General features: G+C 40.1%; 1 protein-coding gene across 2 annotated transcripts in view; it reads right to left on the bottom strand.

The window, feature by feature from the left end:
- Positions 1-7,712: 7,712 nt before the first annotated feature.
- SUGCT (succinyl-CoA:glutarate-CoA transferase) overlaps positions 7,713-20,014 on the bottom strand; it is a 339,487-nt gene continuing 327,185 nt past the window's right edge. Inside the window, exon 14 of one of the 2 annotated variants that reach the window (XM_068156838.1) lies at positions 7,713-8,053. In XM_068156838.1, the coding sequence (XP_068012939.1) occupies positions 7,890-8,053 (164 nt within the window). In that variant the 3' untranslated portion in view covers positions 7,713-7,889. The remainder of the gene's footprint in view (positions 8,054-20,014) is intronic. The other variant, XM_068156840.1, reaches the window with a different exon arrangement.

Genomic DNA, 20,014 nt, shown 5'->3' on the forward strand with positions numbered 1-20,014 from the left:
CCTGGAAATATACATCGCAGCTAATCTCCCTAACCTTACAGTCACTATTCCTGTCAGAAAATGAGATTAACTTCCTGAACTTTTTGCAGTTGCTGCCAGAAAGGCCAAACTCTACAAGTTTGTGAATTTTTATGCGTAAGCAACCACTAGGTACAAAGATACTATCTGTTTATACCCAAGCGATCTCTGGAGGCCTTTCACAAGCCCGTTGGGGAGGCTTCTCTCTGCTTCAGTAATGGGAGATTGGGAAACTGCGGTTGTTCATATTGGTTTTACGGGTAAAATAGAATGTCCTCACTTTGCAAAACAATTTAACTTCTCTGCTGTGCTGCAACACAAGCATTTTTAAATCAACACAATGGCTCTGCAAGACAGACAATGGATTCCATCTGTCTAAACAGAGATGGCCTCTACTATCAGGTCAGCTTACAATCTCTAGTTTGTGCTTCTGATTGTAACATACCAAATTACATGCAGAAAGCTTAAAAGAAGGCAACAGGACTTGCCCAGCATCAAACAGGAAATATGTGGCATGCAGGTTTTCTGATAGCCCTTGGTCAGCCCACCAACCACTGGACCAGTCTTCTCAGGAGGATAGATCCTTAAAAGATCTGCAAGCCAAGAAAGCTATGATGAATTCCATGATTTCAAGACATGTCTAGTATCAGTTGCTATCAATCTTCATTCTTCCTTAAAAGTTCAGCTTGTGGCTCCTTCTTCTGTGAGGAATTTGAAGAACTGCCTTTGATTTTACTTGTAGAAAGAGGTGTGGAATGCACTTGGCCAGTCCAATTAAGACTGCTTTCAATCACATAATGCTTATCTTTATAACACTGTTCATATTCAGCCTATTTAATGCATGCTACATAACATAGAAGAGCATCCATTTCTATTTATCAAGTAGCATCAGCTTGATTCCAGCATTCAACTGCTGATTAAATGCCCAAGGTACTACTATCAGCAACTGGATATTTTTAAAAAATCAGCAGCAGAAATCACTTCCACCAATTCCTTAATCCTAAAGCCCAGAGAATCAAGTTGTACAAATTCCAGGCCTGCAAGGAAGCCATCAATGACCTGCACTTTGTTCTATCTACTGTTTTAGAACTCTCTTCTTAAATTTTAAACTGCCCCTGATCATTTTAAGATCTGATTCTGTGTAGATGAGTAGTTAGGGTTGATAATAGTCCACATTGCTCAAAATAATCTGCCCACAAAAAAAAAAAAAAGGGTAAGGATTTCTCCTTTCTTCAAACATATTTCAATAAATGAGTCTCCTACTGATGTCACCTCCTAAAATTGCTAATAGTATGGTTGTTGATGCAAGTACAAACACCTATATTTCAGATCATATAATTCAAAGTGGAAATGGAATGACAAGAGAGAGAGAAAACACTTTTTAACCCTACCAAAGAAACATACCCCCCAAAGATTTAAAGATTCTGGATAAAAGCACAAAAAATATGAATGTTTTTCCCATAGGAAGTAAAAGAAATGAATGTTTGTGCACCTAGAATGTCTCTAATTAGTTTAAAACATCTCCAGAGAGAAAATATGTTAACAGTTTGCCCATAAGCAAACAACATCATCTGGCATGTTTGGAAACATGAAACAATTCATGATGCTGACCTAGGTTCAGATTCAAAATCCACAGAAATCAGTGTGAATTCACCTGCATTACCTTCAAAGGGCAATGGATTGGGCTTTTACTTCACATCTTATGGAAAAAAAATATTTTCTAGTAGTTTCCGGGCTTTAGGAAAATTAATTGCTTGGTCAAAGGTACAATGGTTTGGAAATACATGCTCTAAGACTCCAAAAATGCAGTTGTAAATGTAAAGAAGATAGGACAAGCTATGCATCAAGAGAGAATTTGAAGAAGGCAAGTCTGTAAAACCACACAAAACGAGTTAGGAAACAGGAATCTTCAAAACATTAACAAATGCAAATTTCTTAACAAATTAACATTTCCTACAAATAAACATCACTGACAGAGTAGCAGGTCCTTACATGTAACCAGGTTTAAGGTAGTTGATGCTTTTTTGCAAGTGGGACCTACTGTTATTCTGTTTGGACATGTAAGTTCACGCCAGGCCTGTTGCTGCTACAGCCAGAACAGTTCTGCTGAGGTATGAAGAGACTTGAGCTGCAGATAACACATTTGCCCTACTTACCATACCACCGAATCTTGAGTTTTCTGTCAACATTGGATGTAACTGAGTTTAAGTATCAAACAGTCTTTTCTCTTCTATCTTGGTTATTCTTACGGTCCTTCCACTACCTCAAGCTGTTCTCCATTAAATATGTTCCTTAAAGTAGAGAAAATTTAGTAGAGTGGGTATGTTACACTGAGTAGGCAGAACTGCCCAGCAGTTGGGCAATGGCTTTTGTTCCTGAAAACGTGAATTCAGGAAAATGGTGCCCCAGTGACTCATGCATACTTTTGCAGAGTGACTGCTTCACAATCCTTTTTTCCTCTGGCCAGATTGCATTTCCCATTAAAGCAGCACAGTATACTCTTGTGATAATTCATGTAATACATCACAGGAGTCCCATGGCCACTTGGACTGAAGATAAAAAGGGCATGAAATACTTGAACTGTGACTTGCAGGAAGTTCCACAGTGGCGTTGCTGAATTACTATTTCTATCTTTCAGCTAAAAACCTTCAGTCTTGGCTTTGGATATAGTGAGTCTTTTGATGAAAAGACAAAAAAGACACTTGCCTTAGTCAGAGGCTCTGACCTCCAGCAGAAGAGACTGTCAGTGGAAAATGTACACACTATTTTGCATTTTTATAGGCAACTTTTTAATATGAATCTTTAGCTTCTCCTAAGATGGATCTGCAAGAGATGACAGCTACATAGGCATTCCTTGACCACACATCTTCCAACTTTCTTCTTGTGCTTTAAAGCTCTTTTGGCCACTTTGGGGTAGTTACTAACAAGGGGTAGTAATAATAATAAAATAGCTGAAGACAGAAGTGATGGCTGTGAAGTGGGCTTCTCTCCTATCTGCTTTCCTCAGTACCTTGTAAGTAAGCAGTGTGACATTGCTCACTGTAAATTAGACCATTACAAAAGCCTTTTAGGGCAGTCAATTTAGTGTACCCTTTACCCTGGGATTTTTAAGAATTTCTTGCTAACTAAAAGGCTAATTGGTTCTTACTAATTCACTTTTATCTCTAGTTCTGGAGAACAGAAAAAAAAACGCTAAAAATTAACAACTTGTCCTCACCTCAACCCTGGCTTGGCCACTCTTCAATGCTTGACACAGCCTGTGCCAAAGAAAGAGATCTTGTTGCAAAAGTTTCATGGGTCCTTGGCATGTGTGATCCCAGGTATTTTTCTCACACGTCTGATCCAAGTTCCAGTCACAACAGAAACATACAGTAATTGAACTGATTGGTTGTCAGCTTTAAAAAGGTGACTGTAGCACTGTTTTTCAGTGTATTTTTATCACTCTGGCCAGCATCATGCAGCCCTCTGTGTAGGGAGGTTACTTGATCCTGCAGGAACAGCTCTGAGGTTGGTTGTTGGGTTTTTTTTCCACCAGCTAATAGCGTTTAGCATTTCACCAGGCCACATTAAACTCAGTGTACAAGCAGTTAAGAAAAGTACTGTATCTGGCACTGTTTAATGTCACTGACATGAAATGTGAGCAGCTGTGCCAGCATTCCTGAACTCTGAAACTACTTTACCTTTCCTCTGTCTTTTGGCAATTAAATTCCATTTAAATACATTTTGGGAAATAAATACATTTTAATACAGTGCTATAATGTTAGGAAGGTCAAAGGATTAACTATGTCTTGTCATTTAGATATTAAAAGAAATCACGATGGTTTTAGTTACAGAGATGCTTGGCTGCCCTTTATCTCCAGTTTCACCAGTCTGAGGATTTACAGTGCTCCATGAGTGGCAGAGCTCTATGGCTGTGTAACGAAAATGCTCTACCCAGGTTTTAGGTATGCAGGCACACACACTGACTGCTGCTTTAACCTTAGCATGTTGTCATTAGACATCTTTGGGCTGAGATTTAACCCTTGAAGAAGCAAAGCCAAAACTCTGATTAATATCAAAAGGCATCAAAAGTCTCTATTTCACTAATCTTTAAAAAAGAAGACTCCTATATTTCGTGTGTAAGTCAAGAATAGGGATATTTTCCCTTTCTCTGCTTGTTTTTATATTTCTTAGAAAAAAAGAACATTACAAAATTACTTTTTTTTTCCCTGTTGATTTTGATCTTATAAGCCTGAGAAGAAAAGGTACTTTTCCCTTCCATCACATCTAAGAGACCCATTTCAACAGATGATGTTCGCTGGAATAAGGCTTCACTGGCTTTGCACATAGACTGGACAGCTGCAGAAACTGGAGGGCTTCTGCTGGTGGGGAACTTGTTCCTCCTGGACAGTAATCAAAAAAGATCTCTTTTGAACATCAGTTCTAGGGCACCCATTGCAGACAACCATGCAGGGACTTCCCAAGTGCCTGTAAAGATTCTGGGGAAGAGATACTGAGAACAAGATCTGCATAGAAGCAAGAAAAATCCATTATTATTTGCCTGCTGCTTGATTGGAATTTTCTTCTGATGTATGAAAATATCCCTCAGTAGACAGTCAGGCTATGCAAAGCTACCCTGACTTCACCGATTTTAGAGTTTTCTGGTTGATGTATACCTGGTGAAGAACTTTGCTAGCTTGCATGGAAAAAAAAAAAAAAAAGGAGACAGTTATACAAGGAAGGCTGAGGCTGAGGAAACATTTTTTACGCTCAAGATAATACAAGAACAATGGGATCCCCAAATGCACAGAATGGAGCCAAAGGGACCATGGAGTCAGAACAGATGACAAAATGGAAATGTCCCTTTCCAGTGGCAGTTATAGCTTCCTGGTAAACAGCTAGAGGTGGGCTCAGTTTTGAACCAGATAACAGGTATGCTCTATAACTCTCTCTCTTTTTTTTTCCCCTTAATACAGTGATGTGTAAATCACGTCAAATTAAAACCAATACCACACAGGCTCACATCGTGGCAGCACCGGCAGATTCCTTTCCAATTTAAGCAGAGAAAAACAAACATTCCTTGCCAGAAGCAGCTGTGTATAGTCATTTCTAACTATATCCCTTCCTTGAAATTGGAGAGATCTTAGTTTATGAGATCCAGAATCCCATGTGATGGTTGATTTCCAGTTTTGCAGTACAAGAAAAAACAATTTTGAAATTACAAGATTGACAAAATGCAACTGATCTCTAGAGACATGTATTCCTGAAGATTCTTCAGCTGAGTACAATAAATGTCGTAAATATTCTTTTTGTGCATTTTTGGTTAATTTTCAAACCAGATTAGGCATTATCATGGATCTTAATCAGGTACTATTTAACCATCTTCCAAATCATTCAAAATCATTCCTGCTTTGTCAAAGGGCAAAAATTTCATGAGCAAACCCCAGAAGCTACAGGATTTGCTAGGTTCCCAGACACCCACCTATTTAAAGCCTTCCACTGATTTATGAGTTATGTCTGAAGAAGGCTTAGCAACAGCCTTTTTGTGAGTATCTGACTTAAACACTGAGAAATGGTATCTGGATTTCTCCATGTAGGTGAGACAAAATAGCGTATCTGATTATCCCTTTAGGCATTTGTCTGTCAACATAGCAGAGAGGAAAACACTAACATGATAGATAAATAAATAAATAATTGGAAACTGTGTTTGCATGTGAACTCTGCATGAAATACATTATGGAGTTCATAGCCTGATATTCAGCTGATGTAAACCAGCATTGTCACCTTAAAATCAAACAAGCTTTGCCAATTTGCTGTGGCTAAAGATGTGGTGATTAGCTGTTTCCATTGCCTGGAAAAGCACAGAAAAAAATACTTTTTTAGAAATCTGTGAACAAAAGTGAGCAACACTTTACTGTATCTTAGATACACGATTTTTAGAAATGGGAATAAAAGAGTCCTTAACAAAATAAACCCAGCCAATATATTTGTGGATGTTATCTGACAGTTCTAATAGTTCTCACAAGTAAACAAAGCTCAGTTCAATAGCAGATTATCTATTTTATGTGAAGCTGAATTCAAATTGCTGCTTTTCTCATTACAAAAGGGATGTTCCCCTTAGATTAAAAGGAAAGTGGACTATATCAAAACCTCTTCCAATCCAGCTTCAATGCTTCCCTTATGGTGTCCCTATTCTCAATTCAGACTTATTTCTGTATTTATTTAAGGAGTCACTCTTCCAGGATCTCATGATGTCTTTAGCACATGGACAGAGTATGGAGTTTGGTGCCAGGAATGCAGTGCAAAAGAAGGCGGGGGGGGGGGGGGGGGGGGGAAGAAAGAAGATATGAAAAAAAAAAAAAAAGGAACACAAAAACACAGAGAAAACAAGCAAACAAATGAACCAAAACACTCTGCGCTTCAAAAAGGAGCAGCCACAGTGGGGTTCTGCTGCAATTTGATTATATAATAACCTCTTTTCTTCCCCTGGAAGGTAATGCAGAGTTGTGAAGTTCAAATGTAATACAGAGGATGTTGTTTGTTAGAGTGGAAACAAAGTGACAAGCTAGTTATAATGCCAGGCCTGTTTCCGATACTTTGAGAGAAATACGGATGTTATGTGTTGAGTGTCACTTTGAGTTAGTTTTATTTAGTTCTAGGAACAGAAATGCTTTGCTTTGCTCCCAGGGTGCACACAACAAAGGTTAGACCCTTCCCATACGCTGAGTTTACTTCAGCTGTAAATTATATACTGCAATAAAGAAGCATGGCATGTCTTCTGTGAGTGAAGTACTGCCAAATTGGTTCAGAGAGAAGAAATGGCTCCTCTTTAATCTTTTCCATACTCTTTGTCACGGATCAAATTCTTCCACCTTCTTGTAATGCATGGTGCCTTGCTCTTAAAATAACCCTACTGCAGGATATGGTATTACTAAATCTGAGGAAGGTTTGTCAACCCCTGCTGTGTTTTAACCATGGGGGTGGGACTAAGCCGAAAGTTCTGCACAGATTTTAACCCGAGTTTCTTCCATAGTGAAAGGCGTTTTGGATGGCAGCTAGAGACAGAGACAGAGATCAGAACCTACCCACAGAACGAGACCGAGAAGTCTGGCAAGCTCTGGTCTCTGACGTGCAGCATGTGGGTTTGTGTGGATCGATGTTTAATTAACAGTACCCTTGGCCTTTCTGAACAAAATTACAAAAGACTATTCAATCACAGTTTGTCTCTCAACCCATCTTGGAATAGGCTTGTTTCGTAACTGAAGAACGGTGCCAATTTCAGCTTATTCCTGCTGACATGCTGGGATTGTCATGACCATGCAATGCAATATAAAGACATATTGGTAAATGGGGAACCTAGGGCTCACTTCTGTGAGTTTTGCAATGGTTACTCTACCCATGATTTAAAATAGAGATGAACAAAGAGCTTACAATTGATAATTCTGTTCCAAATCAATCAGATAAACCACCAATTTGTACATAATTGACTTCCTACTAAAATAATTGTACAAGGCGTCTTTCTGCAGCTCTAGTATATAGATTTTTAAGGTTCTGCTTCTTTTCACTAACATTAAGCCTTTCTGGGGACAAAAGTTTGGGCAATTACTGTAATTATGATAAGAACTCTATTTCCCATATGAAGTACAGAAAATGAGTAGCCACACAGGACTGCATAATTACATTTACCCTCACCCATCCCCAAGAAAATCTTTCACTCAGGCGGCATGAGATTGTTTATTTGATACATCAGTGTTAAAATCATACAAACGCACATGGAAGAAAATTAGGAATTAAATTATGTCTTCTCTTTGAGTCCCATTAGGGGAGCTGAAGGGAGCAAAGAGAGGACAAAGTAATGTGAACTCAGTGTGAAGGAATGTAGCTAATGTTCCTTATCTGACCTCATGCTGAGCCACAGCACCAGTGCGGAGCAGTTCTTCTATGGCATCATCCTCATAACCCAGCATGTCCTTCAGTATCTCAACCGTATGCTGTCCAACAAGGGGAGGTGGTTTCGGATGTGACACAGCAAATTCACTGTATCTGACACCTGGTCCTGCAAAAAAAGCAGATAGGATGGAGACTATTTTCAGCAGTTACTTCCCATATTTATATTGAAGCATCTAGGTTAGTTCAAAGGACAGTATCTCATTGTCACAGCAGTTTTACCACAGAGCTGCTATGTTCTGGAATTACAAACTAAAAACTAATAAAGTACCAACAAGACAGTTTTTAGCAGCTCACCCAAATGCAGAATTGCTGAATATTCACCCAACATTAAGAAAGTCTTCCATTGTTCCCAGTGATATGTCTGTCAGGGTGCTCAGAGTCATATTACATCACAGGTCTACCACTCTCTGCTACCTGAAGGACACAGGCAATGCCCAGCCCACACAACAGAATGTGGTGCCAAAACCCCACTCTGTCTGCAGCAGAAGATGGCACAGGCATAAGAAGGCAATGCAATGCCATATTAAAACAGTCACCAATGGGAACAGAGCACCAGACAACAGGAAGCAGCAATTCAAGTACCTCTGCAGCACGCTCCGTTATCTTCCAGTGATGTAGGACTGACACTGTGCACAGCAATGATACTACCCAGCTTGGTTTATATTTTATATCAAAAATATAGGTAGTAGCAACCATTTAAAAAATGTGCAGTGATTTATTTACCCTGGCAATAACAATTTCAAAGGTGGAAATCACTTAGGGAAGTTGCCAATGATGTGAAGACTTTTATGCTGTGCTGTGTTACACCCATCCTGGGGGAGGGCTGCGAGAGCCCTGCTTCCCCAGGGGACAAAAGAAACTTGATCCAGGTGAACAGAGAGGGACTTAATTCCCCCCTCCCAGGAGGAGGGGTCCCCCTAGTCAAAGGTGGTCTATTCCATTCCCCCTTCCTGTCCAGCAAGCCTATATAAAGGGAGACACTGCAGCCATGTTCCCTCTGGGCTCCTGCCTCACCTTTTCAAAAGGACCAACAGCCACTGCCAGCCTACTAGTTCTGCCATGTGGTCGGGCCTGATCTTCTCCATGCTTCCCTAAAGGACTGAAATCCACACACATTGAGGGAGATACAAGGCCATCCAAATTTGGTTTTGTATATTTTCCTATTCATCCTTGTTCCTTACCCTTATACATCCTCCCTGTTACTGCTATCTATCTGTCTGTCTATCTATGTATATAGATTTAAAAAATTTACTTCCCCTACTTCCAAACTGACTCCAGATTATTTTTGATATATTTACCTCCAGTCTCTTCAGGGGCGGGGGGAGGAATTCTTGGGTGGTTTTTTTTTGCTACCATCTGAGCTCAAACTCCCGTTAAGGCTCAAACCACTACATATGCCTACTGCAGGTAGATCTCACATTTAGCAACCCCCTGTGGTGAACTGAACTGAGCTGTCAGTGTAGGTCCCTGCACACAAGCAGCTACACCATCCCTACCAGTCTCAGAAGAGAATAAACCATAGATTTCCTCGAAGATCAAAACTGAGGTATGCACTCAGTATATGCATGGAAAGGCCAATAACTCTTCTAGGAAAGGACACACTTATTGTGCAGTTCTAAGATACTGGTAATGATTAAACCTAACTAGGTGAATTGTGATCACCTGTTTCTCCATAAAGGAGAGGGTAGACAAGTACCTTAGGCACAGACCTCTACCACCCAGTCATCTTAAGTCAGGTGAGATGACTCTCAATACACTAGGATGCCAGATCAAGATTTGACTTTCCGAAAGACAATTCTCTGTCCTTTTCCATGAACTCACTAAAGAACCATGGTCTAGCTAAATCCAAAGCCAGGAACAATACTGAGAGGGAAATCATACTGAGAGATTGCTAGCTGGGATCTTCTACAGCAACAACAGAAAAAACCCACCAACATTTCAAGTGAGGAATCTTCACCAATCAATACATTTTTAGTGGGTTGGCTGATGGAATTCAGATCATACCTGCTCAGCTTTCTGAAGACTTCAAACTAAAACTGACTGTGAAGCAGCATCCACTATGGTGATGCTGAGAAAAGGGTCTGATATGACAGAATGAAATTCATAGACTCATAGAATCAATAAGGTTGGAAAAGACCTCAAAGATCATCAAGTCCAACCTGTCACCACAGACCTCATGACAACTAAACCATGGCACTAAGTGTCAAGTCCAATCCCTTTTTGAACACCTCCAGGGATGATGACTCCACCACCTCCCTGGGCAGCACATTCCAATGGTTAACAACTCTCTCTGTGAAGAACTTTCTCCTCATCTCAAGCTTAAACTTCCCCTGGTGCAGCTTATGACTGTGTCCTCTTGTTCTGGGGCTGGTTGCCTGGGAGAAGAGACCAACCCCCTCCTGGCTACAACCTCCCTTCAGGAGCTATATTTCATTATATGAATTTGTAATTATATAACTTACATAATTTGTAATTATATAAATACAGGGCATGGGACGAATAGCAAGGTAGGAATAGCTAGGGGTTATTCTAGATCACAAAGTGAAGATGAGTCAACACCATGCTGTTGCGAAAAAGGTAAGTGTCATACAGAGATGTACAAACAAGAGAGAAGCCTGCAGGACACATGAAATAATCTTTTTGTTCTAGTTAGAGCTGGCAGGTCACAGCTGGAGCAGTGTGTGGTGTGGGGCTCCCACTGCACAGCCATCTGGAACACCTGAAGAGGTTCTACATGACAGCAACCAAAATGATCACAGAAAACATGACAAATTTGGATGATGGACTTGAAAAGAAAGGGCAGGGAAAAGCATTTTCAAAACTGCTTTGAAAAAAAATTATAAAAAAATAACAAACAGCAAAACCAACCCATACAGCAACAAAAAAACCACACAATAAAAACCCCATCCCAACCCCTCCCAAAATCCATGTGACCTTCCTGCAAGGAGGAAGTTCATTCTTTATCATGTCCATGATGAATGAGAAAAACATTGATTTAAATTGTAACAAAGGAAACTGAAATTAAGTATTAGAGAATAAACTTCCATAATGGAAGGGATAAGCACAATGCTAAAATAGGCCCTGCGTGGATGCTACCAAGTTTGTATTAATCAGGTCTTTTGGAACAAAAATTATGCTAGTACAGATGATCCTACAGCTGATCCCTGGTGGGTTAGGTGATCTCTCACAATCCTGTTCACTCACTAACAGTCGTGAAAGCTAAGAAGCACCTCGCATCAGGGATAACTTCCTGTTTACTCATTCCTCTAATTCTACTCACTCTGAAAACACTCAATTCAATTTTCAGAGGAAATCTCATGTGAAAGATCAGCACATTTTATCAGCACATTTTAAAGGGACAGATGACACCATTAGGCAATATTCGTATTAATTCCTCTTCCTAAGACTGACTGAGGGCTAGATTGGCACTAGTGCAAGCCATGGGAATGATCTATCTGAAATGCTTCTGCAGATCACTTTGGAGCAAAAATGCCCCTTAGATATTTATTAGTCTAGAAATTCAGTGCAGCCACAAAACTATTAGGCAATTTCTATTAAAAAAAATACAGAGATGTAAAGCAATGCTAATTTAAATGTGTGTAGCTGTGAATTCTTTCTACTGAGACATCAGCAACCCTCAAAGGAACTATTTAGTAGCTACAGACTTTTCACTTGGTTGTGCAAATTTTTAATAGTATAAAAAAAATGTGTATCTCAAACCCTGAGAGTTTTTGCAGTGGTACCAAAAGACACAGAATGAAATCTCTAATGAGAGAAAACTAAAATTGACATAAAGTGTACAACAGGCATAGAATGTTTCACACTTCCCAGAGAAATTAATCTTACAAACTAGAGCATGCTAGAAAATTGCACAGCAATTATAAAACCAGTGTCTTCCTTGAGCTTTTATTGTTTGATGCATAATTCATCACGCTACTTTTCACTTTGATAGAGTTATAAAGTTATCTACATTCATTCAAAGGAGCTACTTGCTAATGATCCATCATTAACGATTCTCTGTTCTTTCCTTGTGTAACTTCTACTTGGCTTCTGTGTCAATTAGGAGGGTGCAAAGCTTGCCAGTCAGGCTTCAGCAATCCCACGCTCCTACCGAACAACGCTCCCGGAGAGCAACCAGCAGAATGCTATGCAAATGCTAATTAAACACAACTGCCTTATGAGGAAACCATCCCTTGAGGCAGAGAGAGGTGAACCGCTTTAATTAAGGTCAGAAGCATTTGCATGTGGGTGAGTTACAGGGAGCTTTGCAGATGAAAACAGGCCTTTGCTGGGGTAGAAGCAGGGCTACTGGTTGGAGGAGGTAAGAGAGCAGTCACCTGTGCACCCTGCTGTAAGCATGCTACTGCATCAAATTCAGCCATTAAGTTAAAGGGACACATACAGTCACCTGAAAAAAACAATGAGGGAATGAGTGGTTGCTGGGATTTACTTTTGTCCTTTTAAAGAAATTTGTTTCTGTTTCTGCTTTATCATTTCCAGTATACCAGAGAGCTCTCACACCATATTTAAATTCTAATCTAATCCTCCTTTATTATTATTATTACTACTATTATTCTGACGTTGGCACATTACTGAAGCACATGCTGTGCACACCACATGATGTACAAGAGTTAATAGTGCAACAATAAATTAAAATTCATAGCAGTTGCAACCACAATGACAACTGTATCAGGATATCTTGAAGAATTCTCTGGTACTTGAATTCAACATCATCATCAATTCCATCTTTAGTGCCTATCTATTACAGTATTGCTAGTCTTCTAACTGAGCTATTACTTTAATAGTTCAGTTTGATGAGTCCATACCAAAAACATTAAAGCAAAAGATACAACTGAGATAAAACCATGGATACAGGTCCACAGGAAGGGCCCTGAAATAATGAAATGCCTTTGAACGTTCACCATAAACTGGTGAAACACATAGGAGTCTTTGCAACGTGTCACTGGGTACTGCCGAGATCTGGGGCTGCAGAAGTAAAGTAGCAGAAATAAAGTTGAATTTGAATGATATTCAAGGTGCAGAGTCCGTTATATACAAGTGGATAAAGGTAGTAATCTTAGCTTTATTCTGACAAATAGCAATCCTGCAGCACTGTGCAGCAGTCACTGGATAACACTTTTTCTACACCACAGCTTAGAGCATATTGAAGCAATCGAACTCTGAAGCTATGTAGAGGGAATCAGGCCTGGGGACAGCTGAGCTCAGGGAAAAATCATGATTACTTGTTATTATTGAAGTGGGACAAGAAAAAGAAAGGGGAAGTTTGAGCTAATGTATGTGTATGCATTCTGCTTGCAACATATCACCCAAATTTGCTAAAAAGAGCAATGGGAAACCTAACACCACTCGTTAGTTAGTGCTACACCAGTTCACAGTGTAGTCTACGCACACGTTGAATCACAGAAAAACAAACCAAGCCCTTGTGCCTCTTCCAATAACATGGTGTTGCTACATAAAAGTTTTGCAATTCCAATGAAATATCATCAACAGTCAACAGTGATGGCCAAGGGCCAGTACATTTGCACCCAGATCCCATACATGCTACAGGTCAAGTGTTTAGAGCATGCAATCAGCTGGTTATGAAACTGGCCTAAAGGAGGATCAGCAGGAAACAAGCAGTGACTTTTAAGGCAATGAAAATAATACAGAGTAAGTCAGCAAGAGGGGCTTCATGGCTGCCCTGAAAGATATTTGGGTGTTAAAAGTGAATTGTGCAGGGATATGTCACCAGAAGTAGATCATGAAAATTTAATTTTGAATGCCTGGTCTCTTCCCTTTGGTCCCATCCATGATTTCTGAGAAGATGTGATGCCCAAGCACACAGTACAGCCCAGCTTAGCTGCATTGCCTTTATACCAGGCTTCTTCCCCTCGATGAAACACAAAGTAGAAAAGTACACACAGAGAAAAAAAGCTCATTAAAAGTCCTGCCATTATGAGTAGAGCACACAGGCTTCAAGGAGATGTCTAGAATGAATGATCTGCTCCATCCTAACTGGGGAACTCCCACATTTTTTTCTGTTTTTTTTACCATAGATCTGAAAGTTTGGGGGACTTTTCAGGAATCTATTTAATCCCTGGGGAAAATCCTTTTCTTTTGCATTCCAATAGAGTTGGTGATTTACCTTTTAAGAACAGCTTGCAAAAGGTTTGAGCAAATGAGATAATATTGAAAGACTTGTTTGTCCTTCCCTCACTGCAGCTTCCACTTCCTCCCCCACTTAGAGTGAAGCCACACAGTGTTCACTTGGCATCCAGCACAGCTGAGAGGGTGGAAAACTTTGGCAGGATGAGTAGGAATGAGTGACTGAGAGTGGAGAGGATGGAGAAACTTTTTCAAAAGGTAATAAAAAAGTAAACCTTATTCTAGGTGCCATACAAACACAGGTAGGACAGTAAAAAGCATCAGTACTGGAAATATCTACAAGCTATCTGTTTACCTTTTCTCATGTGGCCAGCAGTGACTGTTATGTGAGAGCTATGAGAACCCTCCAACATCACAAGGGACAAGAATGTAAAAACTGCAGCACTATGAGGGGAGTGAGTTAACAGGCAGAGCACAAACATTGTTTATGTCTGATAGCCTTAGATGGGCGTCTAAAAATCAGGCCACTTTTAAACCCACACTTAGGCATTCAAAGCATCCATTACATAATTCTTAAAGCCCTCTGCAAGCAGATCTCTAAAAGTAATTTCTTACCTGAAGCTGCATAAATAGAAATGCATTAAAAAAACATTTTATGTATTTCCTATCAGCAAACATCCTGGATATAATCAGTGTAAATACCACTCACCATTTATATAATGCTTTACATTTTCAAAGTGTCACCATACTCACAGTACCTAATTAATCTTGCATGATTGCTGGAGTAAAGGAAATCATTTATCAGTCGCTTTGGTTGCATATTTGCAAGTAATCCCACGTAATTACACCATTCAAATAATGCAATTTTGCGAGAGGACTCTTGGTACCAAGAGGCTTTAAGAAAATTGAGTGAGGTGGTGTCTACTGCTTCCCACGTGTATCGCCTCGCAACGCCGACAATGTGGCCTAACTTTTTCTACAGGCTTGCAAGGTCCCACTCCTTCCCCAACCCCCCAAAGACCTTAAGAGAAGACTCAAAGAAAAGACAGGAAGGAAGATGACTAGTAAGAATACCCAGAGAGAGTAATTGTAAAGAACCATAAATTCCCCAGGTAATAATCTGTAGCTCCATTTCCTAAGGAAGCAAGTTTACGTGTCTGTGCTGTCTTTCTAATCATCTGTTTGTCTGCCTCGTCCCCACCACACACAGTAACTTCTGAATATGTCAATCCTAACCAAAGTGTAGAAATACCACGGAAAAGTTCTTCCCAGTGTTGTGATAATTGACAACTGCTGAAGGACAGGCACCTTGGTTACTGCTGTGATGACATTAAAAACCGAAAGAACACAGCTGTGATATATTCTGTTTGGCTACAAATGACTCACCATTAAGTAAAGACACAGCTCAGTAAGAGTCACCTAGCACATACTCTCCTTCACGGGGGAGACAGGGCATAAAGGACTCGAGGAAGTTTCAGGTTATTGTAAGGATTACATAAACGGTTTATAAAGGATGGAACCCTGAAGAGTAACAGTATTTAATTGCAGTGTTCGTGGAACAACTCCTTCTAGATATATCTTCTGCAGTGCTGAGGAAGGCTCAGCTCACTCAGGCTGTGCAAGCCCCAAACAAGCAAGTCAGGGACTATAAGTTTAATAGAAAGTGTTCTTGCAGGAAGGAGCTGAAGAACTAGATAGCAAAGAAGAGTAACTGGGAGAAGCCTCATGTAGTCATCCTACACCTTGAAAAACTCTAAAAGGAAGAACCTAGAAGCAAGCCTAAACTACTGAAATTTCAAGTTAAAAATCTGATTTTTCTTGTGTCATGATCTTATCAATACAAAATGCAATACACAATCCCACCAAAGGATGCAGGTTAACCACAAGCTGTTTAGCTAACACAGAAATGATGGAGAGAGGCAAAATGCTTGTGCTAAGCAGGAGATCAAACTATATGATCGTAATGGTTATTTCTGGGCACAAACCAGATGAATTTCTGAAATGCCCATAAGCAAAACAATTTCCACACAACAGGGCTGCGGTTAATATGGCCTACCTGAACCTCTTCATATACTTAAGAAGTCAAACAACATATTACTTCAGGTAGACATCTTTACTGTAAACCCCAAGACTTTAATTACTGTACTTTAAGGAGAGTAATTAGTGAGAAGTGCCCTTCTAGTATGGAATAAGAAAAAACAAAATGAAACTAGCTTCTTGTAAGAACAGAGAATTGCCTAGTTGCAACATGCTTACAAGATCCTGAAAGCTGAATCATGCCCCCAGCTGCACAGGAAGGCAAGAAGCTCCACAGGGCCCTCCTACTGAGCCTGGTGAAAACTATTTCCAAGTCCCATGCCTTGTGGTTAGTGTGACCCTGCATGTTGGAATAAGACACACCAGCCAATACAGAAAGTGTCTGTATCTCCTCAGTACACCAATTCTCTTAATTCAGGATGCAACACAATGTACACTAAGGAACTGCCCAGAGAGGTTGTGGAGTCTCTTCTGGAGACTGTCAAAGCCAACCTGGACATGTTCCTGTGTGGCTTGCCCTAGGTGATCCTGCTTTGGCAAGGTGGGTTGGACCCGATGATCCCTGGAGGTCCCTTCCAATCCCTAACATTATGTCTTTCTACGAACATACACAACCTGATCATAAGGCTGGGTCTAATTTTCCTCTTTAATCTCTTCCTTGCCAAAGTGGTGCCTTTTCAGGGTAGACTTGAAGCTTTTCCCAAACAACTGGTAAAAATAACTAAAAATTAAAAAACCTTGGGTCTTTTTTTAAACTGAGATTTGAAAGACTATTCAAAGCATTCTCCAAAGCAACTTTTGAAAATATGTTTATCACTCCCAAACACCCTGACAAGGTTCACAAGTCTGATCTTGCAGCTCCTAGGGGAACACTTTTCTATGGCCAGTCCTTGAAGACTTTTTCTAGTAATTTCTACATACTTCTGTAAGTGTGGACATCAGGACAAACACAGATCATTATGGAGAAGAAAAAGCGTTTTTCTGTGTCCCCTTTTCCTATCTTTGAAGAGCAGACTAACTCTTTTCGGTACAACTTGTAATGAGAATTTATGCTAAGATGATTATTTTTGACAGCTGTAATCATGCTAAGTCTGCTTTCAAAACCAGAGGTGTCCATTTCACAGGTCTACCTGGCATTCCTGTCTGATTGTATTTAATCCCTCTGTAACAACTCCTTTGGCAGTAAGAGTTGGTAGCCAGAATAGAAAGTGGGCTGGGTGGCAAACAGTTCAAGACAGAAGCCATCTATCACAGTGCTTTGCTTTAGTTCCCTAACCTCACCACAACCCATCTGTACGTTAGTACAGATGATTTATTCATTTATTTAGGATGATCAATGTCTTACAACATCCATCTTAGCCTGCTAAGAAGAAGAAACAGAAATGAAAGCCCTCTTCAGTCCACCTGTAGCAGAACTATTTTCAATCACTTCTCAAAACTACTAAGTTGAGTAATTTTTCCTCAACAATCTCTTCTTTTGGCCAAAGGATTAAATCCCAGAAGGGGTATATTGTTCTAAAAAGGCCAAGATTAGACATTTATTTAGATGTCAAGTCATGTGTCTGTCATGTGCTGTGTACATGTTGCCATGCACATTTATTCTACACATCTTTATACTGTTCCTCTGTGGACACAACACACAGACATACAAACCTTCACATTTGGAAAATTCAACGGTCAGTCAATGGTTTCTTGCCTGGTTAGTGACCTACACCAAGTAAGTATCTGCTGAGTGAGTATTAAAATAATGGAAAAAGCCATCAGATGCAGCACAGCCAAGGAAATTCTGGTGGTTGAAATTCTTCATCAGAGACGACAGCCAGGTAACTCTATGTGTGAGCACCATGGAAATACTTGGAACTAGATTCTCAAGCAAGGCATCTGTGATTAAGTAGGGCTGAGAACTGTGCACAGCCTGATCATTCTTCCAAAAGCTCTCCCACTCCACCCTCCATTTACTTCTTCTGTCCCTTGTGCAGCAGAAGGAGGCCAGTTCCAGTGCACAGGGACTTTCCCTGGCAAAGGAAGATGGGAAGGGATTTGATACTTTGTTTTGGATTACTTGAAGAACTGCAAATTACATTTTTAGCTCTTTCTGGGTAAGGTGCCCAGACTCCTTGAGGCATAGGCTACTAAAAATGCTGGCTGAGTTTCAAAAAGCACTGTGCAATCTGGGACAACTCTGTTTTTGAGTGTCATACTTGAGACATCTTTAAAGGGGCCCAGTTTCCAGAAAAAAAAATTAAAAAATACAACAACTGAGGACATCTGAAAATCTTTCTTTTCCAGGATGTCTCAATTTGACGGTACAGAGACATCTGGTATTCAAAGTAGACAAGAAGGGTGAGTATCCCTTCACTGTGTAAGGGAAAGTAAAACTCTACACATGTAACTCCTTTTAGCCACTTTTTTTTTCCCCCTTCCTATTTCCTATTTAAAAGCAATCACCAGGTTAACCTTCAGTTCTTTAAAGGGAAACAGAAGGCTCAAACTGAAGTCTCAGAGTGGGACTAGACAGAGGACACACTGAAGATTAGGCTGGGTTTTTTATACCTATTTATATGTGATAATTTGATCAATTCTGTCTCAGTGTGAAGGACTGGGAACAGCTTTTTGGATTTCCATTGTTTTCTGCCAGTGCCTGACATGTGATACTAAGCTCATTGGCTTGCAAATATCAAAGCAGTATGGGGCAGGAGAGACAGCCTTCAAACCAAGCAGCCTTTGGTTTGGTTTTTGGCTGTGGGGGCATGTCGATGTGAGCCTGTGTGTGTCACTTAAGTATAGGCTGGTTCTGTATCTTAAGTTCTTGTGGTTTCTAACATTTGCCAGCCTTTACTCTGTCAGAAGGATTTCAGTGTTGTGTTCTATCCTACAATGGGCAAAAGAGTCTGAAATCATCTCTCCTCGCCCACAAAGACTAGAGTAGGATTAAGAAAGAGAAATTTAAGAGTCAGGCACACCCATGATGAGGAATGAGACACAAGGTTAGGAAGCCATCCAAAGCTTGGTTGCCTCTCCTCTTACTAAACTAAACTAAAAAGTCTCTTTTTGCTCAAGAAGACAGCTGAAATGCTGGGGAACAAAAAATATAAAACCAAAATCCAATTGAAACCAGCCATGTCTAAGCAATATCCCATCTTAAACGTGCACAGATCAGTTTCATTAAAATATTTCCCCATTCTCTCTTTTTCCACCTCCTAATACTTTGGCTGTTTCCTCTAGTTCCCCTTTAAACTGCAAAGCAAAATGCTTTTACTGACATGGTTTGTAATTTTGAAGCCTTAAGCTTAAGCAGCAGGTGCTTGGTTTTAATGGAATTTTTCCATCCCTGAATGTCTGGGAGCATCAGTAGCACCTCCCTCCTACACAGCCCCTCACCTTTGATCCTTTGCCATTTGTACTTGTGGGTTTTCATTTACTGTATTTCTTCTGCTTTCCACAATCTGCTTTTTCACTGCAAACCCTCCGACCTCTCCTCTCCTTTCTTTTGCCTCATGCGATTGGCAAGTGCTGTCTCCTAAAATTCCTTATAAAATATGAAGGGTCTTGCTGTCTCTGGCCTCACTATCTCTAGCTTCATTTTTAGCTGCTCCATCTCTGCTTTACACCACACTGGCAGTCCAGAAGAGCTTTAGAGCGGTGGTGAATATTTGCATCACAAGGAGAATTATACTTTAATTACCAGAGGTCCTAGGGCTTCTCCACACACACAAAAATGGCCCCAAAGTAACAGTTGGTTTTACTTTATATAATAAGTTATTTTGAAGCAAGTCTGTGTGTGGGCACTTTTGTTCCAATACCAAGAGGTTTTGTTTCCATTTAATCTTAGCTTTTCAGTTAATCTGATTTTAGTTGATTTTTCTCTTATAATTTCCTATTTTGAATTAATGTAGATGATTTTGTACCAATGTAATCTCAAGCA

Source organism: Melanerpes formicivorus, unplaced genomic scaffold (assembly GCF_026170545.1).
Source record: "Melanerpes formicivorus ecotype bairdi unplaced genomic scaffold, bMelFor1.0.p_v2 SCAF_35, whole genome shotgun sequence".
Lineage (NCBI taxonomy): Eukaryota > Metazoa > Chordata > Aves > Piciformes > Picidae > Melanerpes > Melanerpes formicivorus.